The following is a 27,894-nucleotide window of genomic DNA, read 5'->3' on the forward strand; positions in this document are numbered from 1 at the left end:
GTCGTCTCTAACGCTCTCTGGGTGGCCAAGATGCACAGGCGGGTGTAGGAATCCCCGGTCTGGGGCAACCGTCAGGCATCTACAGAGACCAGGGCACTTGTCCAGGCTGCACCGTATCACAGAGCTGGGAGAGACGCTCCTCCTGCCTAGTGTAATCTCCCTTCCAAAGCCACCAGCAAGAACGAACTTGTGTCACCGCCACAGCAGATACACACTTGAACTGGACTAGAGACAAAAGAGAGCACGTGGAAGTGGGGGGGGGGGAGGTGGCACGTGGCAGCACAGCCAACAGCGACATCGCGCGGCCACGCTCCACCAGCCTGACCGCCACGGAGGCAGAGAGCGGGCGCAGGACAGCCAGCCGCAGCATCCGCACGCCCGCGCCAGGCCCTCGGCTTTCAGCCGCACGCGCTGCCCCGGCTAACGCGGGGGCCACACAGGCCCTCTCCCCAGCCGGCCGGTGCCCTCTGCGAGGAGCAGCAGGCTGCAGTCCACGGACAGCTTCGAGACAAAGTGGCCCTCTCGGAGGGCTTCACAGCCCACCCAGAACTACACACTTTTCCCAACAGCATTCAAAACATTAGTTTTTGCTTTAAAGAGCAGCGAGTTCACTACTGTTTTCGTACAGAGGGGAGCTCCGCGCGCCTCTCTCCTGGGCGCGCCGCCGCACCGCCACCCGGCGCGGCCCGCTCTGCGGCCGCCCACCTTTACCTTGCCGATTGAAGTCCATGGACGGCTGCTTGCAGTCCTGAGCGCGGTGCCCGGTGGCCCCGCAGTTGTAACACGACAGATTGCCGCTCTTCTTGTGGCCGGAGCCGTTGCTGCTGCCCACCAGCCCCGGGGCCTGGTACACGCCCGCCGCGCCCGCCATGAAGCTCTGCATGGGCGGCACGGCGAAGGCCGACTGGCCGCCCAGGACGGGCTCGGGAGGCACGCTGCCGCCGTAGGGCGAGTGCACCACGGGGAAGGCGCCGCCGCCGTACTGCTGGGCGCCCACGTAGCCGCTGCCGCACACGGGGCTGAAGGGCAGGAAGGGGAAGGGGAACACGGACGGCCCCGAGAACGGGTGCTGGAAGTAGTTGGCGTAGCTGACGGTCAGGCCGCTGGAGCCGCAGCTGCCGCTGCACCCGCACGACGTGCACACGACGCAGCCGGGCGGCGGGGCGGGCGTGGGCTGCTGGGGCGCCGCCGCCTGCTGCTGCTGCTGATGGTGGTGGTGGTGGTGGTGGTTCTGGGTGGGGGCGGGGAGGCTCCCCGGGGAGCCGCCGCCCCCGCCCCCGCCGCCCCCGCCGCTGTAGAAGCTGCTTTCAGGGGCCGAGGAGAGCGCGGGGCTGGAGCTGGGGGCCGGGCAGCTGGGCACAGAGGCCATGCTGGCGAAGGACGTGGGCGGGTGGCTGCTGGAGGAGGCAGTGTTGCTGCTGGCGCAGAAGCTGCCCTGCAGGGGCCCCACGGGCACACTGCTCATCGCAGAGAAGGCAGCTTTGGTGTTGGTGTACAGAGCAGTCCGGGGGTTTATTATTGCAGGGGGCACGCTTATTTGCACATTATTCGAACAGGGAGTTTGCCCAGAAATGGCAGAATCCGCAGGGACAGATGAAGACACCAGAAGTTTGATGGGCGGCCGAGCCACGTGGAAGACGGCGCTGGACGTCCCCGGGGCAGCGGTGCTCGCCTCCCCCGCCAGGGCCGGCTGCGGGGCCGGCTTCATCACCCTGTCCAGCGCAGCCGTGTGCACGACTTTGGCGCGGGGACCGAAGGAGACGGTGGGTGACACGGAGCTGCTCTCGGCCAGTGCGGAGAGCACCTGCAGGGGCTGCTGGGGGGTGGGCGTGGGTGCTGCGTCGATCACGGCGTGGCCGAAGTTCTTGTCCACTTTGATGCCGCCTCTTGGTCCCGAGAGTTTACTCCTTTCTTCTAGAGACAGCAGTGAGTGCACGGACGGCGGGAGGAGCTTCATGTCCGCGCCCCCCCTTTCGGACTTGTGCACAGAATTCAGCATCCGGATGGGTGCCAGGTGCGAGGCGGCGGCCATCATCTGGGGGGGGAGGGGGTGGTGGCCCGCTGGACTGGAGCCTGCCTCGTTCTGCACCGGGAGAACCTGGGCCGTGGGTCTGGCGGAACTTGAAGCAAAATGGTTCAGTAGCATGACAGGCTTCTCCTTCTCCGAGCCCTCCAAGTGCATCTCCACACCTAGAGATGGAAACACAGCGGTCAGCACAGCGCCCCGGGCCAGGGCAGGGGCAGCAGGGCGCTCCCAGGCCGGGCGTCCTTACGTCTGTCGTTCTCCTCGGCGCTGTCCGAGCTCTCTTCCCGGGCCTGCACCCCCATCGGGCTGGGTGAGGAGCTGGAGCATTCCGAGGAGCTGCCCTCCCGGGCCGTCTGGTGAGGGGGCTGCTCCACTTCTACCCGCAGCGCTGCGGAAAAGGGGCACCGACAGGGGTCGCGCCGGCCAGTGTCGACCGCGCCCTCCCCACCCGCCTCGGCGCACGCCCATCCCGCTGACCCGTGCACCAGCCCCGGGGAGGCGGCTGCTGTCACTCCTGCTTCAGACAGGACCCGAGGACTCGGAGAAAACAAAGCTGGCCGAGGCCCCACTCACAACCTTGGAGAAGAAGCGACAAGGGGCGCCCAGCCACCACGGTGCTACCGAAGTCATCTCCCAACACTGAGGGACACCCCATTTTACGAGGCCAAGGGATGGAAGACCCTTTTAGTCAAATAGCCACTGAAAGGATAGACTGGCATGTTTTTCTCCCTGGCGTCCTGCCACTCTTGCTACTCCCACAGTGTAAAGGAAACCACGGGCCAGCCGTCGCCGGCATCCAGCACCCCGACTGCAGAGGCAAGGGCAGGGAGCCTCCGGGGGGGGGCGGCTCAGAGCCCAGGGCCCACGGCTCCCAGGCGCTGCACGACGGGGAAGCTGCGCTCTCGCACTCTGGGGAGTTTCAAGACAGCCCTTCGAGGCAGGGACCTACAAGGACCTGTCTGCACCCTCCTGGGGAAGAAGCGTATCTTCATCTGTTTGGGGTACCTCCTTCTCCTTCCCTCTGGCCGTGCAGCTGCTGGATCTAATTCTTTTGCCCAAACAACTTCACGTGAGTCACCGGTCTCTAGGTTCTAAACCAAATGTCCCTTCTGTTTTCTAATGGTGGAAATGATGAAAGCTAAAATGATGAGCAGTCACTGTAAATTCTAAAAATGGGCAAATGGCAAAAGGCTGTGTGTGGTCTGGAGTCTAATAACTATCCTCCAAAGGAGGAGCCCGCGATGCCCCCCTCAAGGCCACCCCGCCCTCACCCACCTGCAGCGTGGGGGCCTCGCACGGTCTGCACGGGCCCGACGTGGCTGGTGGGGGGGACGCGGGCCACTCCGCTGCTGGTGACTGGGGGTGGGGCTGCAGGGTTCAGGCACCGTTTCTCTGACTTCTCCCTGTGCCACAAGAGAGCACGTGAACGAGTGAGCGTTCAGGTCTTCTGCTAGAGAACCGTTTCCTGTTGCCCAAGCTCTGCTCTCTTGCACAGATTCCATTCTAAGGTGACCGCCCCCAAATACCCTCAGAGGTGGAAAGCAATGCATTCTGACTTGTCGGATTTGCCGCAAACGGCCCTTCCCAGCACACCCAAACCACATCCTAGAACTGTGAAAGCATTAATGAAGCTCTGATAAGCAATCAAAGTAATCCAATCAAGGGCATTTAGCTAAGTGCTATAGCTAGCACCTGTTCAGTGCAGAGGCGCTCTAAGAGCGACCCCCTGGCTGAACATAGGCCCCTGAGATGACCCACCTCAGAATATCCCTAGGCCCCGTACGACCACTGGGATACTTCCAACCAGCACAGTTACCAAAAAGGGGGAAGATGCCACACGTCCTCACCTTCCCTCTTTAAATAAAGCCCCACACACTGCCTCCTGGCTGAAAGCCTCTCCTCAATGACCTCTCCTTTGTTCCGCTTCAGGTGAACTCTTTCACCTCCCAGGCCACCCAATAGTCACCCTACATTTGGGGGCCTCCATCCAATCGAGAAACCCCATTTAGATACCACATTCAGTACATTAGGAATGAAAAGAAACAGACATTTCGCAGTTTCACACTTACTTCTCCAGCTCTAGCTGAGTCTTGAGTTTTTTCTTTGCTCCCATTGTGAGGGATTCAAATTTATTTAGATCTTCCTCAGTAAGGCTCAGAAACTTGCACAGAAGAAACACATTACAAAGTTATTGAGAATCATAGGACTCTGAAAACAAAGAACTTGCAGTATAACTTAATAAATGTATTCTACCAGTAGCATACACAAACAGATCAAACCTAACTGGATAATAAAAGCCTTGGGAACAGGGGCGCCTGGGTGGCTCGGTCATTAGGCACCTGCCTTCGGCTCAGGTCATGATCCCAGGGTCCTGGGACTGAGCCCAGCATTGGGCTCCCTGCTCAGAGAGGAGCCTGCCTCTCCCTCTCCCATTCCCCCTGCTTGTGTTCGCTCTCTCTCACTCACTCTGTCAAATACATAAATAAAATCTTAAAAAAAGAGAAAAGAAAAAGAAGCCCTGGGAACACCAAAACAGTCCATTGCTAAATAATGTGGTGTCCCTCATTCAAAACATGAAATGCTCACTTTCCATATGAGGCTCACCGGCCACGTCCACTGGGCCTTCCGCACACGGCCTGGAGAAGATGGGGCACCTGGAAGGTCCGCACTATGCGGGCAGGGGACTAAAGAACATGTCCTGCAGTTTCCACTTCTACAGAGACTGGGTCTGTGGACATGTCCCCCTCCTGTCCAGGGGCCCACCCCCTGGGGTAAATGCAAGCCGTTTATCCTCCTCCAGAAAGGAGAACTCTTTAACAGCTCTTTTGTCTCACAATCACCATCATTTTAGGGGCAAAGCAACTTTGTTGGGAAGCAAGTGACCCAGAAAAGCAGATGCCACCTGAACTGAATGGCTAATTAACCCGTGGGTCTTATACCAAGCAGACACAACACTGTGGTTCGCACGACACTTCATAACAGGATTGTGATTTTATGGCTAAAATTCAACTCCTACATTACATTAAAACTTTTTTAAACTGATCATGAGACAAAGTTGGCAATATCTATTGTTTTTTAGAATTTATGCATCCTAAGACAAGAGTCTTACAAATATACTTAAAAGCGGTTTATTATGTACTAAAAGCTTGATTTCTAGATTCAACTGCAGATTTTTGGACAAATAAGATATTTATATACATAAAAGCACCAAGTGATTGTATCCAGCAAGGGGCATCAGAGCTCAAACACCACCATCGGTCAAATTTAGTTTTCTCAGTGACACCAAGACTTCAGAAATTCCAGAATTTTCTTTAACAACAAAAAAGTGCTCATCAAAACTCCTCTGTTGTAAAAAATAATTTCCAGGGCGCCTGGGTTGCTCAGTTGGTTAAGCGTCCGACTGCTGATTTCAGCTCAGGTGGTGATCTCAAAGTTGTGAGATCAGTCCTGGGGTGGGCTCTGCGTTCAGCGGGGAGTTTGAGATTCTCTCTCCCTCTGCCCCTCCTCTCTCTCTTCAAAAAAAAAAAAAAAAAAAAAACCCCGAAACTTCGTAGGACTGCTTGAAAGACATAAAATCCATCTATTACTTTCAACTGTATGACCCTCAATCGAGCCAGATCATCAATGGGCTGCTCCCTCGGATGCAAGTATTTGGGCACCTTGTAAAACAGGCCCTTCTGGCACTGAGTTCCCGCACACGCACAGCCCAGGCTGAAGGGCATCTAACAAAGGGCGCGAGTGCACCAGAATTCACCATTTCTTCCAAAATGGCTGCTGGGGATACAATGTCCTTCATATCATGTAGAGTATCTAACACGTGAAAACCCCAGACTATCTTTAAAAAAAAAAAAAAGCTGTTTGTTTACAACCAGTCCTGTTCGAATTTTTGCTTTGGCTGCAGGGAGCCTTCCAATCCACATCCACCGCCACTCCCCGTGGGCGTGCAGGACTCCAGGCACACATATAGGCATCGAATAGCAGGCCACGGGATTTCCACATCATGGACAGTCTAGACACCCACCTCAAGGCCCCTAGGAACGACGTCAGAGGAGGACTATGTTGCCTGCCCGGTCATCCACATACCTTCTCCATGGTGAGCTGTTTGAAGACAGGGTAGTACTTGTGCAAGCGCAGCTTCCTAAGCCAGTCTAAGATCCCGTTCTGCTCCTGGGTCTGAGGGGTCTGCAGACTGGAGGGCATCAGGATGGCTGGCGAGCTGTCCATCTGGGCCCGGTAGGCCAACGCCGAGCCTGCACCCCCCGCGTGGGAGCAGTGGGGCAAGGTGGCCGCGCTGGCCGAGTGCTGCATGTGGTGCTGGGCACTGCTTTGAGAGGAGGGGATGCCGGCCACGCCACACACAGGCCTGTGGGGACAGCAGACAGGTGGTCTTCCCGGGACCACGGCCTCCTTCCCGGACACACGGTGGACAGTGGGCAGAAGCCGGCTCCCACGTGCTGGGCTGCATCCGAGGCCACGCCTACTGCCAGCATCAGAGCCCTTTCCTGCCACTGCCACCCCCCCGCCCCCCGGAGGCCTCTTTGGGTATGCACATGTACATGGACATGCACCCGTGCATACAGGTGCGTCCGCGTGGACGGGCTTGAGGAGGCACAGCTGTGCATGCGCACGTGTGGCTGAGCTGCCCAGTCTCTGTTGTTCAATCATAGCATGATACTGAAAATCATACATTACAACTGACTCCTCAATCTTTAACGTTTGAATGAACTTTCTGTGAGAGGGAGTCCCAGCAGCAGGCTGGAAGGAACACTCCACATTCTGCTTTCTGCCCTTGACCCTTCCACCCCAGACCACAAACCCGCATGTTCACGGTGTACTCAGTATGTAGCAGGCAGGGGGTAAAGGGGAAAGTGAGCACTTTGGAAGCCCTTACCGCCTGACTGCCTCTTCACACAAGCGTCTGTGCGTGTGTGTCACTGTCTGTGACGCTGGCCCACCTGTCTGTCACACAACCACCATCAGGCCTCCTGATGATGGAGGACCCTGGGAGCAGTGGCTCTGCCACCTCATGGGCACAATCGCTCCCTGGGAGCTTATAAAAATGAAGATTCTCTGAAATTCTGCTGTCCTAGGGTGCACAGGGCCCGGAAATCAGCGTTTGCAATGAGGGTCCTTGGAAATTCCAACTCTAGTGGCCCAGAGGACCACTTCTTTTTTTACATGGAGAAATCGTAGACTGGAGTATCTCTATCCAAATCCCCTCACAATATTATTCAAGACTAAGACCAAAAATGACTTCACTCTACAAACATTTATACACAGGCAGAAGTAACCTCTATGCGGATGTGAAACGTGCTGGTTCCAGATGCCTCACCTTCCAGACGCGCCCATCATGGTACCCACTTTAGAGAGGGAAGGGGTGCCAGGACCTGCAAGGTAAGACAAATGTCAGAAAGGTGGCAGACAATCAAGTTGTTTTTATCTTTGCGTAATCACATTTCACAAACTCACTTGGACTTTGAAGCTGTTGGGTGGGAGATGAAGTGCTGAAAAATTTCTTGACGTGGTCATTTTTTAACACGTGAGAAGGTAATGAAGCCAAATACCTAAAAATTAAAGTGGTTTTATCAGCATTAAAATGGTTATTACCAAAAACTAACTCAGAGTGAAATTTTACTTTTCAGTTAAGAGAAATACCCATGAGAGGAAAAAAGTAAACAGAAGCACCACAACACCCATATTCCCCCTGCTTCGACTCCATTCTTGTCTGAGTCCTATCGTTTCCCTGAGCCCCTTCCCCACACCCACCGCCTCCCACCACGGTGGGCGCAGCGGGCTAGCACGAGAGCACAGTCGGGCCCGTCGCAGTCTCCTGCAGCACGCGGCAGCTGGGCTACACCCGAGTCATTGGTTCCAGGAAGCCGGCCTGCTCGCTGGCCCACCCAGGGTGTGCTCAACGGCCAGGAGACACTAGCTGACGGGACTTGACCGGGCCCTAGTTTTGTCCTGCAACAGTCTCAACTTTCCACTACGGGACAGAAACAGTAACTGGATTTCATTTCCTCAGACCGTCAACATCACATGAAGTGGTGGCACGTACTGTGAAACTCCTTTACTCATATCCTCAAAATCATGCCTCTGTTACTAACTCCACCAAATTCTCCATAGCTGATGAAAGTCCCAGGGACGACACAGACACCCAGACCACTGGGGTGACCAGGCAGCTCAGGCGTGTACCCACCCTGCTCTGGCCACGCCACACATGGCCACACGGACGGGCCCCACAGGGCCACTGCTGGGGCTGCGTCCCCGGCCTGCAGGTGCGGGGCAGCCTTACCTCAGGTCCGCTTCCAGATCCATGTGGTTTCGCTCTACGTAAAAGGAATCTGGGCCAGCTAAGCAAGGAATGAACTTCTCCAGATTTTCTTCAGGGTACAGCTGGGGTAACTGAAAGAGATGGAAAAGCATTGGACGTCTGTCAAAATTCACCTGACACGGGCCTCTTCCGGTTGAGAGATGGGCAGGCACTAGACGCTGACGCCTGCAGGACACTACAACCCACCTTGCTCTCAGCTCTCTGGGGCTCTACTTCCACTTAGAATGTGGAAAGCCACAAAAAAACATCACTCCCACCACGACATCAGTAAAAACCTCCATAACCAACACGATCATACCTATCCGTGAGCCCATAGGGAACTCAGTTGCAAGGTCACCACGTGAACTGAATTTCAAGAGGGGCCTGCCCCTCCAAGGAGAGACAAGACACGTGATCCGTCTCTGCTGTGGCAGAACACGAGGAAGAGGTAGCCGCCATGCCAGCCGGCAGAAGAGTCAGAAGATGGACACTTCCCATTCCCCGAGTGGGCCGAGTGTGGGCCAGACAGTGGTCAGCCAAGAGCCCCAGACACAAGGGGAGTGTGCCCTCCTTCCCAAGCTTGCTTCCACAGGAGACTGGAGGGAGCCTCCGAGGCAGCAGAGGTGGGGGCTGGCTGCCCCTGGGGGCCCGGCAGGAACCCTAGGACTTCTCTGGAGCCTTCTCTAAATCCAAAGAGAAAGCCCTAAGCCCCTGGGGGAGGGACAAGACTCTGCTCCTGCTCCCAGAGCCCAGGCAGACCCTCCGTTTCTGGGGATGAGGCAGGAGCACTACTGTCCTGCCTCCGCGGGAGGGGAGGGAGTCCTCCCGGCACCCGGCCCCGAGCAAAGATGCCCTGCTTCTGGGGGAAGGTGCAGGCACAGCCCGCTGGCCCTGAGGAAGGGGCAAAAGCCCTCTTGGGCTGAGGGTACCGTACCAGTACAAAGAGGAGGTCAGCTGCTGCTGGGGAGGAAAGGGGCAGGGGTGCCGAGAAAGCCCCCAAGGGCCATGTGCCTGGGACTGAGTTTGGACCAGCAGCACAGAGAACACCTCACCCCCCCCACAAGTCTGTCACCAGGCAACAAGTAACCGCAGTCTCCCCCGGGGCAGGGGTGGGGGTGGGGCAGGGTGTGTGTCAACAGATCAGGGAGAGCCCCTCCGGGCCACAGACACACAGGACTGCTGAGGGCCACGGGTGAAGCCAGACCACTGAGAGGAACTTCTGACACTTCTCCCCAGGCTCAAGGTGACAACCACCCTCCACCGGAAGAACCTGAAGCCCACGGGGGTACTGGAGGTAACTCTAGCAGCAACAAAACCCAAACCCAGCTCAACTCCTGATCAGACCAAATCGAGGACCCCACTGAGGGCCTGAGAGAAACGGCAGCATGCCCATTTCAGGGCAGATACACTGTTTCCCTCAGTCTCTACATTTTCTAAACATGATGTCTAATATTCAATCAAAAAATTACAAGATACACGAAAAAAAATAATAAGGGAATGAAAACTATTGTGAAGATAAACATCAGAGCCAAACTCAGAGGTAACTAGATGTGGGAACTATTAGGGATTATAAAACAACTATGATTAACATACTGAAAGATTTAGTGAAAAAATGGACAACATGCATGACAACAAATGGGAAATCTCAGCAGAGAGATGGAAACTTTACTAAAAGATGTTGTCAAATGGAAAAGCTAGGAAAAACAAGAAATCAGAACAATAGAAAACCATGGTCCCAGAGATGAAGAACTCGGCACATAAAACAGGCTCAGCAGCAGCCTGGGCAGAGCTGTGGACTGGACGTCCGGGAGCCTGGGAACAGGGCAAGGGAGATCGTGTGACCCGAGACACACAACGAAAAGAGCAAGAAAAACAAAAACGGCACCCAAGAGCTGTGGACAACGTCAAAGGTGCACAGAGTTCAAGTCCAAAGGCAGAGAGAGAGGGGGGCAGAAGAAATATCTGAAGAGATAAGGGGAAAGAATTCTCCCAAAATTAACAAGAGACAATAAACCAGGTATCCAGGAAGGTCAGAGAACACACAGCCAGGTGAACATGAAGCACTGTCAGCACCCAGTGGGGTTAAAGTTTGCGCCAGCGTTAGCGCAGTCCCGAGCAACAGGTGTTCTACAAACGAGAGGCTAGGCACGCAGGAGAGGAAATGTAGCGTTCTCAGGGTCATGGATGAAAATGTGAATTCCAGGGGGGCCGGTAACCCCAGAAAGCGTGGCTGACAGGCCCAGAGGACAGGCGTGAGCAGACAACTTCTGTCCAGGCTTGTCAACAGGATCCATGCACTGCATTTTCTCCTGCAGGGTCACATCCTTTATTTTATAGTGAAAACGTTAAGACTCGCTTTGGAGACACTTTTGATATGTCACACTCCATGAGACAAAGGGGACTAATTAAGATGCTTTGGCTAGCGACAGCGGTTCACTGCAGTGGCCCAGGCCAGTGGACTGCAAACACACTGTAACCGTGGAGGTGTGTGTGTGTATGGACACATGTCTATGTGGGCAAAGTGGTATTTAGTTAGTAGTGGAACCTTTTGTTTAGATGACATTTGTTGAAGCAATCAGAAAATGAAGAGGAAAACCCAGTATGTCCAACAGATCGAGCTGGGACTGGACTCTCTCTCAGTCTCTCTGCAGAGTAACCGAAGCAAACACCCTTCAGCCGCCTGTGCAGGTCACAGCATCCTGCCTCTTCTCATTCTCAACAACTGCAAGGAGCGTGGATCGTGGCATTGAGGACCATGTTTTTATGGTCATGCACGAATTACCTGCTCTGCCAGCTGAAGGAAGCAATCCACTGAAATCACTCTGCAATATTATCGAGAGCCTTTTAATTTTTATAAGAGCCCTTAATCACCTTACCTTTGAAATAAATTCAGTCACTTCAGAGGAAGATTTGGTTACTGATGTTACTGAAGAATCAGACCACAAGACCTTAAAAACAAACAAACAAACAAACCTTAAAAACAGACGCCACGTACGTCCCTCACAACACACCTGTCCAGGGAGTCTTCACGGGCACAGGTGCAGTGAGTGTGCTGAGCCCTAAGTGTGGTGCACCTGCTAAATGGGGTAGTTACACATCCCCCGACTCATGAGAGAAAAGTTCACATAACTCAAGTCCTTTAAGGCTTTGCTTCCTGTTTTATGCAATTATTCAAATATCACCAAATTACGCAAGCATGGAGTCTGAGGCTTGCTCCACAAACTTGTATGCAGTCACTGACAATCACGACTGCTTGTGTGTGCCAGGGCACACCATCCTCAAGGGGACCTCCTTGCTGCTGAAAATGAGACAAGGCCCCCACCCTCAGGAACCTGACAGAACGGGGGCCGGGGCAGTCAGCACCCAGGGAGTGGCTGGGGTGCAGGCTGGGGTGGAAACCTTTTGGAGAGAGCAGCAGGAAGGGCTCTCTGCAAGCAGCCCTACAGCGCTGGGCGTGCCCGAGACCTGAGCACACGGCTGCGTTTCTGCGCTGCGTGTGGCGGGTGGGCGGCCCCGTGTCATCACCGCGTCCCAGGCAGTCCCCCTAGATGACAGCCTGCAGACGTCCTGGGGGAAGGTCTCCTCCCTCCATCCTCCCGCTGCTTCTCCAGTGTTTCCTGACCCCCTGGGGGCACTGAGGACTGGTGGGGGGCGCGCCGCATTCAGACACGGGAGTAGGGCGGGGAAATAGGGAATCCAGTGCAGCAAGAGGCGAGCAGGGAGGCGTGAGGCGGGAGGGCCACCAGAAGGGTGAGACCGGGAAGCAGGAACTTGGCCCTCAGATCCAGAAGAAGCCACCAGAGGGCCTCAAGCCACGGAGTAAAACGACCAAAAAGAAAGCGCTGTATTCGCAGCGATGGAGCAGACGGAGCGTGGCAGTTTGGAAGACCCCTCTGCTCCCGCCACCCGTCCGCGCCTTCTGAGAAACAGCCTACTGTGGCTGCCGATGGACCCCACGTCCCCTTTCCTCTGCTGAACCCCACACGCGTCCCTTCCGTCCCCACAGTGGCCGCACCACGAAACAACTACCAAGGTGGCCGTCTCCTTGAGCTCCCGGGAAACACAAGCCAGCGGAGGAAAGGAGATCCTCCCCAATTTTTGAGTTCGGGGCGCCTGGGGCTCACTGATGCAGCAGGTGCTGGTGCTCCTTGAATGAACATGCCTCGCTGCCCAAATGGACCCGCACCAAGTTGCAGACCCCAACCTGCTTTTGTTGGAGACAAATCTCACTGACAGCACTGAACACAAGTTTGGGGCAAGATGCTACCCAAGGAAACCCCAGCAACCATCTAGGATTAAAGGCAGAAACTTTCTGGTCTTTAGATGCTGGACCCCAAGCACTGCTGACATCTTGTGCTGGTCACAGTGCAGCACGTGGTGGAGGATTTTTGTTTTCCCCGTGACTCTTAAACCAAGATCAAAACCCGATTCTCTTCCCGTCCACATCCACATGGCATGAACACATCTTAAAGCCCACAAAAACATGAACTCCAACGCCCAAGCTACACGTGCAGCACAGACATATCATGCTATGTTGAAACAGACAATCTGCTTCCCCAACAACGATGTGCTTTCAACAGGCACCATCACTACAGGCCGTCAGCTCCCGATGCTTTACTTTTCCTTCCAACCTTCAGTCTAAGCAGACAGAAAGCAAGGGCTCACTCCCGGGATGCCCTCAGCAGCACCACTCTCTGCAGCGGGCACAGGCTTCCTCACACTCACCCTCGGCCTCACCCACCAGGCCAGGCACCTGCACCAGAGGAGGGGACAGGCCCCAGGAGGAGCCTGGACACAGAAGAGCCTCACAGCGCACTACATGCTACACACGTGTCCCATCAAACCCAAGGCGGCACCAACTGTAAGCTACCCCGTTATGTTACGTACCACCAAGAAAAAGTTGCCAAATAAATGATGGCAGTGTGGTTTCCTGTCACTTGCACCTGTTACACAGCCTCACTAAGCCATACCGTAAAATACCCTAAGCATACACAAAAAGCAAAACATGCACAAAACAGATACTTAGGACTACGTCACACTGCATCTCAGTCCTCTGACTCACTTGTCGGCTCCATCCCCAATGTCCCCGGGTCACCCACAGCAGTCTACTCTGGAGCACGTGGAGCAGAGTGTTCTCTCTGCCCAGGGAGCAGCCCAGCGCAGAGGCCCTGCCCACGGCTCCTGCCGCACCACAGACGTGAGCCGGCGGCCCAGCACCAGAACATCCAGCACCGGCCTCGAAGGGCTCAAGGCAGCCAGGCTGAAACACAGGCCATAGTTTTAAAAAACTAAAAACTATCATTAATATTCTCAGTGATCTAAGAAAAGCACAGCCAAGAACAGGATGCTATGAAAAAAGAATTGTCAGAGAACAAGTATTCTTTGAAATTAAAACCAGGACAGGAGTGAAAAACCCCACTGATGAAGGGGAGAGATGACACAGTCCTCACTCGAGTAGATCGAAATACCAAAAGGAGAGAAAACAGAGAAAAAAAATCAAACAAAGGACCAGGCCAATATGAGGTCCAATATGCAGACAGCTGGAGTTCCAAAGCAAGCAAACAGAGAAACACAGAGCAGAGGAAACCAAAAGGTAAGATTCAGGACAGGGCCCCCAGATTATGGATGTGAGTTTTCAAGTTAAAAGGGCCCACTGAGTGCCAGCACACTGATGAGAACAGACCCACAGCCAAGCATGGGTGAGCGGTGTGCAAACACCCAGGACTGAGGAAACCGTCCAAAGTGCCAGAGCTCAGCACCAGGAGGCAGGAAGTCAGCAGAGCAGCGGATCCCTGAGGAAGAGCAACGCCCAGCCTCCGCCTGTGTTCTCAGTCACACGTCGGGGGCGGGGGGGAGGCAGGTCCAGACATGGAAGGCCCCAGAAGCAGGACCTCCCAAGTGCCCTTTCTAAGAAGCCACCAGACAGAGAGTGATACAAGACCCGAGAACAGGGGATGGCGCCTGTAAGGAGGGAGGGGCCGTGCGGGTGGGGATGAAGGGGAGAGCTGGGGCCCACCAAGGGCTATCGGGTCCACGTGGCAGCAGAACCACAAGGCGCTGGGCCTGAGCACAACGGGGGGACTTTCAGACAATCACAGGACTTTTGGAGTGAAGTCATTTCTAAGAACTTGTCCCTAAGCAAAAAACAAACCAGCAAACACAAAGAGACAACTCGAGGGAAAGCCCTGAGCATGCACCATGTGGCTCCAGGATCAGCAACCCTCACGCAGTCACACGAACATGCACGTCGAAACAAACAGTTTCCTGCTCTCTTGGCAATGTTCGCAGGATTACTGGACTCTCAATTCCGCAAGAACAGCTGATGAAAACAAAAACTAAATTAAAAGAATAGTTGTCAAGACTCATCTTTGCTAATATGACAATAAGATATTCAAAGCAGTTAAGATTATTTTGAAATGAAAAAATAAAACTTTCAAGGAAAAGATAGAGCACTAAAGTAAATGCAATGCCTGGGTCCTTCAGAAAGAATGGTTTTGATTAGCACTGTTCTCCAGTTCTTTCTAAGTTGCTGAAATTCTACAGTCTAGGAGGTGCTTCAAGGGTTTGGGACATCCTCTGGTATTTTCCCTCTCTATCCTTCACTTTGATGCAGGAAATCATTTTACTAAAAAAAATTTTACTCATTCCAGTTTTTCAACAGTGAATCTGGGAAAACTGGTAACATCTGGACACTCCACATGCGCGTACTTGCACGCTGACTCTGTGTGCAGCCTCTGGCTTCCTGTGCCCTGATGTGGCTCCTCAGGAACCAGTTCGGAGCAGCTCCGACTCCGTAAAAGCACAACCAACCCCATGGAAAAGAACAGGAAGCGCAGACTCCTATTTGCAGTACATGTTTACATACTAGAAGCATCTCACTTCAGCTACGTAGGCTTTCCTATAAAAGAAGCCTTTCATTTGTACCCCTGGAAAACACTGACCCATAAAAAGTGAAACTAGAGATAAACAGGACCGAGGAAACGGCGGGCAGAGGCCACCTTGCCCCTCCGGAGCCAGGGAGGCCAGCAGGAGAGAGGTTTCTCTGCGTCTCCCTCTCTGGCCAGCATAGCCGTCCTATCGCGGCCCAGGACGGCCGGCGCTTCTAGAAGGTGCTCGGTGGCTCTGGTCCCAGTACGGTAGCTGTTTACTTCCACATACAAGAAACACCTTATTTAAAGGACAATTTATTTAATCTTCATTAGTTAGGGTTCTGTGGACAAAAGGAAAGGCTTAATCCTCAGGTGACCTTTTTTTTTTTTTTTAAATTGTACCGAGTGCTAAAGGATGATAAACCACGCCTATCAAAAGGGCATAATGTGCTAAGTCTGGGCATATGTTTACATCCAGGAAACCATCACTCCCATCAATACCACGAACATGTCCATCACCCCCAAACGTTCCCTCCTCCTCTCCTCAGGAAGCCACTGTGTGCCTTCTCTCACTGTAGACAGCTGGTATTTCCTACAATTTTATGTAAATGGGCTCACACCATATATCCTTTGTAGCAAAGGGTCTGTCTTTTTCCACACAGCGTAATTATCTGAGTTTTCTCCACGTTGCTAGTGTTAACAATAGCTCAGTCCTTTCCACTATGGGTGGTCTTCCACAGTGTTTCCAAAACCACCATGGGTTCATCCATTCTCCTGCGGACGGACACTCAGGGTGGTCTGCCATATCAGGCTGGCGTGAACACTCACGTACAAATCTGTTATCAAATGCTTTCCTTTCCCGTGGATTAATACCTAGTGGTAGAACTGATGGGTCATACTTTAGGGAAATGTGTAGCTCTTTATAAAACTGCCAGAGAGCCTTGCAAAGAGGCCGTAGCCCTGAGCACATGCTCCGGCTGCTGGGGAGAGTCCCAGCTCTGCTGCGCGCCCGTCTCCAGTTGCAGCTGTGCTGCAGGCACGCAGAGCCACCTCCCTGTGGCTCTAATGGTCATTGCCCTAATGACTGGTGGGGCCGGACATCTGCTCACGTGGGATATTCGCCCTCCGAACGTCAGTTCAAATCTTTGGCTCATTTTTTATTGGGGTGCTCTCTTATTGCTGAGTGTTGAGAGTCCTTTATCTATTTGGGATGAAAACTATCTATTGAATATGTAATGTGCAAATATCTCCTAGTCTGCATCCTGTTCAGCCATCTCCTCACCCTCAGGGTGCCTTTCCAGGAGCAAGTTCGACACTCTGATCAAGTCTCTCGTATTCATTTTGTCTTTCACGGATCATGTTCTTGGTGCCGTAGCAAAGAAATCTTTGCCTAGCCACACAGTCTTGTAGGTAGGCTCTCTTCCAGAACTTTTACTGGTTTAGGTTGTACACAGGGCTATGAACAGTTTTGACTTAGTTTTCTATGTGAGGTGAGAGGTTTGGTCAAGGGTTCTGGAGCCATTTGTTGAAATGACTGCCCTTTCTTCACGGGAACTGCTGGCCTGTCAATCGGCCACTGACCTGTGAGTCTAACTCTGGACTCTGTGCTCCGACCTGCTGACCAGCGCCCCATGCTCACGGCGACCCCACGCGCCAGTGTCCCTGTAGTCTAACGGCAAGTCTCCGAGACAGGCAGTGTGCAGCTTCCAACTTTATTCTTCTTCTCAAAACTGTTTGACTACTCTTGTTATTCTTTCCATATACGTTTTAGGGCTAGCTTGTTGATTTCTAAGACAGAAAAATCCTGCTGGAGCTTATTTTTGAGGCTAGTCATTTGCAGTGATAGCAGGTGAGTAGTTAGGTAGGCTCGCCGCTGTCCTCGGGCCGCCCGCCCTGCGCTCTCCTCTCTCCGGAGCGCGGTGCTGGCGGGAGCCCCTGTGCTCACACTCCCGAAGGTGCACAGCCTCCCTTGCGTGACACAAGTCTCCAGCCTGACACGTGAATGACAGCCGGCAGCAGCACCCTACCAGCCCCGCGCAAAACGAGCACATAGCTGAAGCTGTGCAAATGAACAGTGTTTTGGAGTAACAAGGTCAAAAAAAAATTTTTTTTGACGTGGATCCTATCTTTCCTTTGTGCCTCGAGTTACCATTCAACCAGCACCGTTTGGGCTGGGCTGGAAGTCCCTCAGGGCATATCGAGTTAGTACCCCCAAGGGGCGCCTGGGCGGCTCAGTCAGGTAAGCGTCTTGACTCTTGATTTCAGCTGAGGTCATGCTCTCGGGGACTGAGCCCGCGTCGGGCTCCGTGCTGGGCACCAATCACCTTGAAGTTTGATCTCTCTCCCTCTGCCCCTCCTCCCACTCATTCACTCTCTCAAGTAAATAAAATCGTAAAAAAAAAAAAATACCCCAAAAGAAAAACTAGTTTGGACTTCCGCATCAGAAAGGAATTCTCACTTTCCTAAACACAAGAATACTTCTGTCAGTTATCACTTCAGGAAAAGTAAGAATCGCAGATAACCAAAGCTTTTGCTTTAAGTCTTAGAACACTCACCCACCGGCGTAGAAACACCTTCAACTACACACCTCACCCTGTGTGACAGCAGCGACACCAGGGACACTCCAGAGTCCAGGGCCGCAAGCTCAGGGCTCCCGGCTCCTCTTGGAGCTGTGCAGCTTGCCTGCAGAGGACTCAGGCCCCCGTGCCCCGTCCTCACCAGCCTGTTGCCTCCCCACTCCTAACAGAACTCCCATCTCCTCCCAAAGGCCACGACAGGCCAAGTGTGTATTTTGCCAAAGCTCATGTCTTCACAGAGAAGCTGCAGGCAGTCACACCAGCCATAGTCACATCTCACACTGTACAAGCCCAGGCTGTGGGCCCGAGGACGGGCTAAGTGGGGCCCACCCCCCCAGAAAGGCTCAGCCGTGTGGAGGCAGATGATCTCGAGGGGAGGTCCAGCCATGAGACACAGAGCATGGTGGAGGGAAAACAACATGCTCAGGGCTCTAGGGACCTGCTAGGCTCCCACCTCTACGAGGCCTTGAAGATGCTGGGATTCCAAGGTTCTCTGGGTACTGAAACCTGGGTGCTGGTCACAAGTTTCAACAGCCTCCAAAACCTTAGGTGAGTCTTTCCCGAACATTCTGAAGACAAATGCGTAGCCAAACAAGGGATTCTCACAATGTAGTACACCCTCTGAATCAAATGAAGATGTTACCCTTTTAGTGGTGAGACTATTTAAAGTATTTCGATGCATCTATACCCTCTGAAAAGTTAGTGAACCACACACAGCATCAGAGCATACAAACTAGATACGAACGAGAAGCTTTTATTCCTGAGAATACTCCCTAGTAATCAGTGTTCAGGCACAGGGTCAAAGGAGAACCTCACACAACATGACAGCCAAGTAACAGAACCCTGGGGATATGGCCAGCCAGAACACATTTCCCAGCCTCCTCTGCAGCTAAGCAGGACCAAGAAACTAAGTTTGAGTCAACAAAACATAAGTGGAAATGTCTAGTGGCCGCTTTCAGAATTTTCCTTAAAAGAGAGAGAGAAGTAAAGTTTTCCCTCCTCTTCATCCTATGTCTTGCTACCTGGAATGAAAATGTGAGGACTAGCGCCCTGGCTACCACCCTGGACCATGAGGCTGAGGGCGCACACCCCAGGGATATCAAGGCAGTCAACTGGGGGGAGCCCAGGCCCCCAAGGACCTCATGGGGCACAGCTCCCAGCACACTGTGAGGCCACTGGGCCACAGTTCCTGCAGGCCTCCAATCCTAATATGCAGTGTGTCTCAATTTTCACACGGTGTCCCTGTGTCAGCCAACTTTGGTGACCAAGCAGCAGTAGCCGAGCACGCCAGTCTAGACAACGCTCAGCACACAGGCTCTCAGGAGACTGCCCGCCCGTGGCCCAGGCCCGGCTTTCTGCCTCCCACAGCATTGGTACAGCCCATCTTCCATTTAGATCAAGCTAAGTATCTACACATGGCAAATGTTTCCTTCCTACCCCTTAGGGGAGAAAAGGGAAAAAAAACTTGGCATCTTACCTCAAAGGAACATTCAACATTTCTTTCACTTTTTTTGTGAGATAATCCCTTCAGGTCTATCTTTTCAACACTCACTGTAAAAGCAAAAAACAACAACAACAACAAACAAAATTATAAAAATGAAATAAAACCTTGGGGCACATATTAGTTAGCATTTGATATTTTAGCAATTTTCAAAACGAGGCTTTGGACGCCAGCGCCGCGTGCTCTCCTCTGCCGAGTGCTCGCCTGGGAGGAAGGGCTGAAGAGGAAAGCAGAACGCTGTCACACTCGGGAATAGAGGGGAATTTAAAAAGCGGAACAGAAAAAAAAAAAAGGCCAAACATGAAAACAAATCATAGAAAAGGAAGAGAACGGTCCTTGGAAAGAGAACAGGAGTTGATGGGAATGCACAAGGGTACAGACCCCAATTATGAGGGCAGATGCGGTAGGATCTGCTCCGACTTCGGAAAAATTCCACATTGTCGGCTGTGACGGTGTCACGGTCCTGTGACAGGGCCCGGCTGGCGGAAGGCTCCTAGTGCTGCCTCTGACGAGCAGAACGGGGAGTCCGGGGCTGCAGCGGCCCAGCCCCAGCGCCGCAGGGGACAAAGCACGGCCCCGCCCCCGCGCGGCCGTCCCACTCTGCCCTCGAACTCACAGGGCTGCATCCTGTGTCTCCTCAGAACCAAAAGGGTACAGTTAAGTTCTTACGCACAAACTAGTTTGAAAATGCAAGTATCTGGAGCACAAACATTTGCTCAAGATAAAACAGCCACTTACAAACGTGATGCAGGTTCCAAACTCCCAAACCACACGGAGGTGTGCACGTCCTATTTCCAATTCAAATGAGAATGTTTCTCAAGTGCTAACGGGATGGATTCCTGGAGTGTCTATGTTGTCTGCAGACACGGACAATCTAGTCACCCCCCTATGCAGTGAACAAGTAGAGTCCACGACAGACGAGGGGCTTCAGTGCGTGTTACACACGTCTTCCTCCATGTCAGTTTTCATGGTCCCAGAGAGCCCATGGCCATGGACTACGGGGACTTCCACAGACCTTTCAAACCTAACTGTCCAAGGGGAAACACTTAACAGAATCTCTGAAACTATTAAGCTCCATGTCCTGCAGACGCCCAGTATCCTGGCCTGCCACACCGGCATCTCCCAAGGTCTTCTCCAAGAACACCGGTGCTCTAAGATGTTCAAGGGCACCCGCAGAAAGCTTCACGGTCAAAAAGCTCAGAGGAAAAAATCTAAGACTTTCTGGTAGACTGTCTTGTACATTAGAATATTAAAGGCTCTGAGCAGTCCTGAAATGAACAAGTCTATTCTTATTAACAATTCCCCAGTTTGGGGGGCTACAGAACTCTTTCTTCCCCTCCCGTGTACAGGTCTCCCAGAGAACAACAAACCACTCTGTGCAACGTGCTTCGGGGAAGGTTCTAACCTTGCAACGCCCAACACCGCAGCAACTAACCACATGTGACTATTTACATTTGTATTAATTACAACCGAACAGAATCAAAAATCCACTTCTTTGGTTGCAGTAATCCCATCCTAAGTGCTCCACAGCCAGGTGGGGCTAGTGGCTGCCATGCTGTGCAGTACACAGAACATTCGGTCATCACAGAGACTTCCACTGGACAGCACGGGTCTAAGCGGGGCTGGCCAACTGGAGGCTGCCCTGGGCCTGCTTGTGTAAACAGCTTCGTTGGCATGCAGCCACGCCTTTTGTTTACATACTGTCAGTGGCTGCCCTCCACCCCACGACAGCAGAGCCCAGCCATTGTGCCAGAGACCCTATGCCTCCCGAAGCCAAAAATATTTACTATCTGGATCTGTGCAGAAAAATGTGCGATCCTTGCTCTAAAACCAACAATTGTTCACTCACCAACATGTCCTATCAGATTCCTACTGTGCACAAGGTCAAATTCTAGGGGCTGCGAACAGGGCAGCAAACGTGACAGATGGGTCCTCACTCGCAGAGGTTACTGGCTGTTTCAGAGAAGACCCTTTACCTGCTAAACGGTTCTCTCTGAGGCCTCCCTAATTTTGTAAAGTGGCCTCAGGGTCGATATGCATCTCGGGAGATACGAGAAGCCATTCGGTTTGAAGTATTTTAAGCTTAAAATAGCACCTTACAGGAAGGAATTACTTAAAAAAAAAGTTTCCTTTCTGGCAAAACAAAGAACACACATTTCGAGGTTGCATACCTCCCTATTTTCACTCAGTGAAACCACTCGCTGTTCCTGTCTGGCCTCCTCCATCAGACTGTCAGCAAATAAACAGCTTTTATGTTTTCCCAATAGGCATTTTTTAAAAACTGACCCACAATGACATCACTCTAACCTAGATCTTCCCCCTTTTTAAACAATAGAACATACGAAGTCAATGAACACAGAAAAATATAGTCAGCATTTTCCCTGGCCACAGGACAGCAAAGTGCACCTAAATGTCCCAGGACTGAATAATATTAGGATTTATGAAAAAAAGTCAAGAGAGAAAATCCCAACTGGACTGAAGGCGGAAGTGACTCATCTTTGGACAGGAGAATGTGGAAAACAGATGAACGCTGTTCCAGCTGTCTGCAAGGAACAGAGGCACCTGGAACTCTGTGGCTGCATCCTGGGAGGCCTGTCCAGGACGGCGATCGGAGCGAGCGGCGCCACTACACCACCCACGGGCAGCATGTGCGGGCACCAGGCACCGCAGGGGAGCTCTGCTATTTCACCGGCAGTGGACTTGTCCCTGTGGAGACATCTGCAGTGGGTGTGGGGGCAATAGTGGCTGATGCGGGGTGGGGGCTAGGGGTCTTCCATTACGCTTCAAAGATGGTCAAACATGTTCTCAATTTTGGAGCTCACGTTAAAGACCATGATTTCAAGAACAAAAACATGAAAAGAGCTTGTAATATTAACTAAAAAATTACAAATTGTATGTGTAACATGGCTATAGCTGTTTAAAATGTAAAAGAAAGATGAAAAATAAGTTATCAAAGCTGACAAGGATCACTGGGTTTGGTGGTGGAATTATGAGTATTTATCCCAAACTTCCATAATGTAGTTTCACGATTTTAAAGGGTATTCATTCCCATATGTACACAAACATCTGTTTACGATCCACTTCTCTCCTGGTAGATATAGTGAGATCCCTGTTCCTCACACTGCCCTGGTCAGTCCTACAGATGGTCATCTAACTGGCATGTACAAGTCTCAACGGTTTTCTGAAGAGTGCAAGCAATCATGGCTAGGTCTGAGGAGCTAGAAATCAATCCATCATGTAGGGATGAGATTCGCATCACCCACGACTCCCAGACAGAAAGGCCACAGAGGCGCACTTGGAAGGTGGACCAGGCAGGAGGGCTCCTATGTGGGGAGAAACGGGCTGGGGTCTGGACTGGCATATGCAGGCACATCTGTCGAGGACTGACGGGGTCCAGGCAAAGGTACCCGAGTCTAGGCCAGCTGGCTCGCTCATGCTGAACTGAGAAAGCAAAGTGGGATGTGCGTTCTCCTTTTAAGATGGTTTGTTTTAACTTTCCTTCTTTTCTCATTCAAGATGCACAGGAGGAATCTGCCTCCAGTCCTACAAGTCAGACCACATGGCCTTCAATAAAACATCTAATTGCACTGAACTACCACTTCTATCATTGAATCGATACCTAATTTCAAAAACCAGTACGCTAATGTAACTGGAAAATGTGGGAGGGAATTTGTGTGGGAGAGAAATACAAAGGCACTGCTCAAGCAGTCCAGGGAGGGGTTCCAAACATCCTGAAGCAGGACTGGGCATCTGAATGGGGGCAGGGGTGACAAAAAGTCACAGACGGTTTAGGGCTGAGCCAGACCCAAAGGCCTCTCAGCCGGCAGCGACAAGCCCAGGACCAGGAACACATTCTCGCCATTGCAGCCCTGGGAGTTCCCAGTTCAAACGGCCATGTTCTAAGGGTCACCCTCACTGCCAAGCATCTTCAAGTGATTTACGAGAGCTGACTGTCACATCACACGTAGATCTCAGACACCTATAGGTAATAGCTTTAATGTGTTCCAAGAATGAGTCACTCTTCTGAAACTTCCCTTTGTACCCTAAACTCTTCTGGAAAAAACTGAGTAGTTGGTACTTTTCTTCCATAGATCCTTTACTTGATTTCCATGTATCTTTGGTCAGTTTAATTTCTATGTGCCCCACATAGGAAACCACTTCAAAACTTACCAAAACTACACTACAAGCTTTCAAAGTCAGAAGTGTATCATTTATGACTGTGAGGAAAGATGCATGATCATCCACCCCCCCTACCCCTCACAAACACCTCCTTCTCCCGAGTCCTATACAGAATAACTCAATGTCCTCCTACTTAAAATAAAGAAACTGAACCAGAATAACATTTGAAATGCTTCCTGCTTAGGAGCGCCTGGGTGGCTCAGTCAGTTAAGCGTCTGCCTTCGGCTCAGGTCATGATCTCAGGGTCCTGGGATGGAGCCCCGCATCGGGCTCCTTGCTCTCGGGGAGCCTGCTTCTCCCTCTGCCTATGGCTTCTGCTCCCCCTGCTTGTGCGCACTCTCTCTCTCTAATAAATAAATAAAATCTTTAAAAAAAAAAAAAGATGCTTCCTGCTTAAATTTTTATTACTGAAATCTAGTTTTCATCTAAAAATTGAAAAACTATATTCTTAAAGGTCTCAGCTGGATAATAATATTCCTCATGTATCGACAGACCTTCTCCCTTCCGTGTGGTTGTCCGTGTTAGTGAGGATCATTTTTAGAAGCCGTTTTTCAGCTATTGTTAAAATCTGAGCATTCACTACTTCACTGATTAACCTGAGCCTCCTCTCTGACATCATCTTTCTGGGACATATCATGTTATATATAAGAATTCCCTTATTTGTTTTTCTTTGATTTTTTTAATCATCTAGCTACCTTGCGTTAATTTAATTTGTTAATTCTCTAGAAATATAAATAGAAACAAGAGTAGTACATGGCACGATCTAGAAAATATAAAGCTGATAAAAGGTACTTCTCAAGTAGCAAAAGTAGCAAATGAAAACATATATATTCTATTTGAATGGTTAGTGATATGGCACTTGAATCTAAGGGTCCAAGGGTTTTTCACTTATTTAAATATTAAGGCAAACATTTTATTCAGCATTAGTATGTTCCAGGCACAGCACTAACCATAAGTGACACAAAAATTACAAAGTTCACAGCAGTGACATGAGAGGTGGGCTTCAAAGGGAAGAGCCCATCTGAGCAGAGGGACGTGGTGATCAAGGCCCAGGCAGGACAGGGCAGGGCGTCTGAGGAAGTGTGCTCACGGCTAGAGCCAGCAACCCAGAGGAGTGACAGGAGACCAGAGTGGGCATACGAGGACAAGATGAGGCCGACCCACAAACCCCACACACCCCACGAACCCCACAGCAGGCCTCCTCCAGGCAGGTCAAGGTAAGCCTGTAGGCTCTGCTGTCAGACCAGTTCCGTTAGAAATATGACACTTTCCAGCTCAGTGACCCTGGGTAGTTACTGAGTCCCTGAACAAAAGGAAGACTGGCCCCTACTTCACAGGCCTGTGACATCAATGAGGTGCACACACACACACTGAGGGGGCACCTAGTGCAAGCCCCGTGACAAGCTTCCTAAGTAGGGGCACTGTGGTCCAGCTGCAGGGCGGGTCCCTGCTTGGGGATGGACCAGACAGGAGAACCCACAGGTGGCAGAGGGGCTGGAGGCCTGAACCAGGATGGCGGCCACAGTGATGGCCCCGCAGAGCCACACCCGCCAGGGCTGTGAGGCTGAGCCCGCTCGTGGGGGGCAGGGAGCTGGGGTGGGCCTGAAGGTGTGGCTCCAAACGCCGGAAGGTCGGCACCCATCGCGTATACTGGAAACCCCTTTTAGGGGCGGCAATGGGAGTGATGGGTCCATCCCGGGCACACAGCAGAGGCGCCAGCAGGCCACCTCAATGGAAATATCCACAGCAATTCGGGGTTCCCGGCAGGGGTCTCAGCTGAGCACTCAGATCTCAAAGTCATCAACAGGTGAACAGAAGACAAACGGAGCGTGAGTGGACACCAGAGAGGAGGCCAGACAGCACCAGCATCTCAGGGGCAGACAGAAGGGGGGTTTCACAGGGAACGAGCAGACAGAGAGGCAAAAGGAGAACCAGGACGTGTGTTACCAGGAGACCAACGGAGTACGTCACCCCAACGCCTCCGGATGTAGGATGGTCCACGGTTTAAAAACGGAAAGAAACAAGAAAGGACAGAGTGGTGGTGGTGGGCGGGGTGGATCAGATATGCCAAGCGAAGATAAGAGCTGACCTGTCGTGACCTCTCATGACAGCTTGAGAGAGGAGGGTGCTGAAGTCAGGGTGCCAGGGCTCACGGGTCACAGGGAACCACCTGCTCTTCCCAGAGCTGGGCTGTGGGTGCACAGCACGCGTGCACGGGGCGGACACAACCACAGCAGACAGGACAGGCTGGGGGTGGGGGGGCTACTGCAGCGGACCTCTGTAGAAGGTGTCATGGCTGGCTGCGGGACAGCCCCTCCTCTGCGGCCTGTACCCGCTTCCAAGGCGTAAATACTTCCACCACGGCCGATTCTCTGCCATCAACAGGACATCAAGAGGCCAAAAACCTTCCTGCACTTTGAACAGTGGACCCCCGTGGGCCGGCACGCCGGGCTTCAGTTCACCACTGGGCACGCTGCACGGTTCTCACGCTCTGCATCCAGTGGTTGGCTATGAATTCAAGGCAAGGCCTGAAAAGTGACAGATGTGTGCTGTGATCCCTGTAGCTTCCCTCGACGGGGACTCAAACAGAGCTGAGCCCTGCTGTCTGAAAGAAGCCCTGTGGGACGGTCAGCTTGACTATGTGTCCAGGTCACTCTTTCTTTAGGGGATGAGAAACCATCACTCAGACAACTCTGTTCTGTGCTTCAAATGAGACTCGTTGGCTGAGGAAGGTTGCAAACAACCAGTTTCAACAAATAATAATAATGCACAAAAACATAGCAAAAAAGTCAACAGAACAACTTACTCTGAAATGCACCAAAAAATGCAATGTCTTCATGGATGGAGAGAGAGATAAGGGAAGAAGCAGGTAAAATAAAATGAAATTATGGAATCTGGATGGTAGGCGTTCACTGTAAAATTCTCTGAACTTTATTGTATGTTTCAAAGTCTTAATAAAATGTTGAAAGAGCCAACAGACAAATTAAAATGATACAAACACCTCAATTCCAAACGCACCTTCGATCCCCAGTGCGGCACGAGCAAGGCAGCCTGCTACCGGGTCTTCCAGAAGCCGGGTTTTACGGTCATGCTTCTTATCAGAACTCCTACTCTAATCTTCTGTGTCACCAACAGGACAAGACTTTTGGAGCTTGACTTTGACATTACCCTGTGTCATAAAGCTGCCGCACAACAAACACAAAAACCACAGTGGTACACGACAAAAAGCATTTATTCAAGAAAAAAAAAAAAATCCCAGTTTTAACTTCTAATATGATAAATATCTATAGGTATAACCTACATAAACAAAAGTTCTTTAGAATCCGTAAGTTTTAAGAATGCAAAGCAGTCTGGAGACCAGGTTTTAGGACTGCAGCTAAGCAGTCTGTGGTATCATTAAGCTTGCGGAGACTCCCAGTCTCACACGAGGACAATTCTAAAAACTAACTCCTCCAACCCAGAAAACCAAGTTATAGAACTCTCACCGAGCACATCACTACAAGTAATTTCAACCTCACTCTGCATGTCACAGATGCTTCCCTACGCATCAGTACGGCAAGCCGGAACACGTGGGCTCTGAGCTCTCTCCAGGCGAGTCCGGCAGTGCCACGTGGCGGTCCTGAGGAGTGCACAGCCCATACCTGCCACTGAAGCCAGACGCCAGGAACGGCTGCCCCCGTCCCTCTACACCCATACTTGAAAATCCTCACAAGAAAGAGCACAGGGAAATACGACCACCACCTTGAACGCCATCTGACGAGAGCAGTCAGTTTCTGGCTGTCCTCCGTGTTATCGCCTGAACTTTTATACAAAACAAATGGAAGTCTGACCTCTTTTATCGCTGAGGACTTCCAAGGAAGCAGAGAAAAATCAAGATACAAGTAGAATACAGAAAAGACAGCGAGAAAACTCTATAGTAATAACACTTGCAGTGACTTTAGGCTTTGCCAAGAGCAACCGCCCAGGCCCAGCAGAGCATCACGAGAAGCGTGACGAAGAAAACCAACTTCGCTTGCTTGCCAAATTCTGGGCAGAAGAAACTGCTTACTTAGAACCACTGAATGGAGAACACAGTGGACGACTGACAACACCTGGCTCACTATGCTTCGTGTGCTGCACGTGATACCAAAGCCGGCTCCCCTGGGACTCTCAGCACCACCACACACGGACAAGGGACGGAGAGAGAACAGTCACGTATCTTGCAATTATATTTAAAAGATAGGAATGAGGATCTTGATAATTATGTCTCAAGGAAAAAGCACTATGGGGAAGAAAAGAGGAGGCCGCCCCCCCACACGAGGAGGGTGCAGGGCAGAGGCCCCTGCTGGACAGTCGAGGGACAAAGGACACAACACCTCACTGGAAGGCACTTCTCCCAGGGTGACACGTCTAAGGAAAAAGGACAAGGGCAGTGTCAGGGTAGAAAAGTC

General features: G+C 52.0%; 1 protein-coding gene across 1 annotated transcript in view; it reads right to left on the reverse strand.

The window, feature by feature from the left end:
* The window catches only part of ZCCHC14 (zinc finger CCHC-type containing 14), a 55,379-nt gene that overhangs the window by 4,278 nt on the left and 23,207 nt on the right, over nucleotides 1-27,894 (reverse strand). The window contains exons 3-12 of the mRNA XM_028092218.2: nucleotides 19,262-19,335; nucleotides 11,216-11,287; nucleotides 8,322-8,431; nucleotides 7,496-7,590; nucleotides 7,359-7,413; nucleotides 6,110-6,389; nucleotides 4,096-4,187; nucleotides 3,302-3,429; nucleotides 2,274-2,414; nucleotides 712-2,190 (exon numbers count right to left, since the gene is read on the reverse strand). Coding sequence (XP_027948019.2) covers nucleotides 712-2,190; nucleotides 2,274-2,414; nucleotides 3,302-3,429; nucleotides 4,096-4,187; nucleotides 6,110-6,389; nucleotides 7,359-7,413; nucleotides 7,496-7,590; nucleotides 8,322-8,431; nucleotides 11,216-11,287; nucleotides 19,262-19,335 — 2,526 coding nt within the window. The remainder of the gene's footprint in view (nucleotides 1-711; nucleotides 2,191-2,273; nucleotides 2,415-3,301; nucleotides 3,430-4,095; nucleotides 4,188-6,109; nucleotides 6,390-7,358; nucleotides 7,414-7,495; nucleotides 7,591-8,321; nucleotides 8,432-11,215; nucleotides 11,288-19,261; nucleotides 19,336-27,894) is intronic.

This window comes from Eumetopias jubatus, unplaced genomic scaffold (genome assembly GCF_037043125.1).
Source record: "Eumetopias jubatus isolate StellerSeaLion01/CBP00866 unplaced genomic scaffold, mEumJub1_p1.0 scaffold_10, whole genome shotgun sequence".
NCBI classification, from domain to species: domain Eukaryota; kingdom Metazoa; phylum Chordata; class Mammalia; order Carnivora; family Otariidae; genus Eumetopias; species Eumetopias jubatus.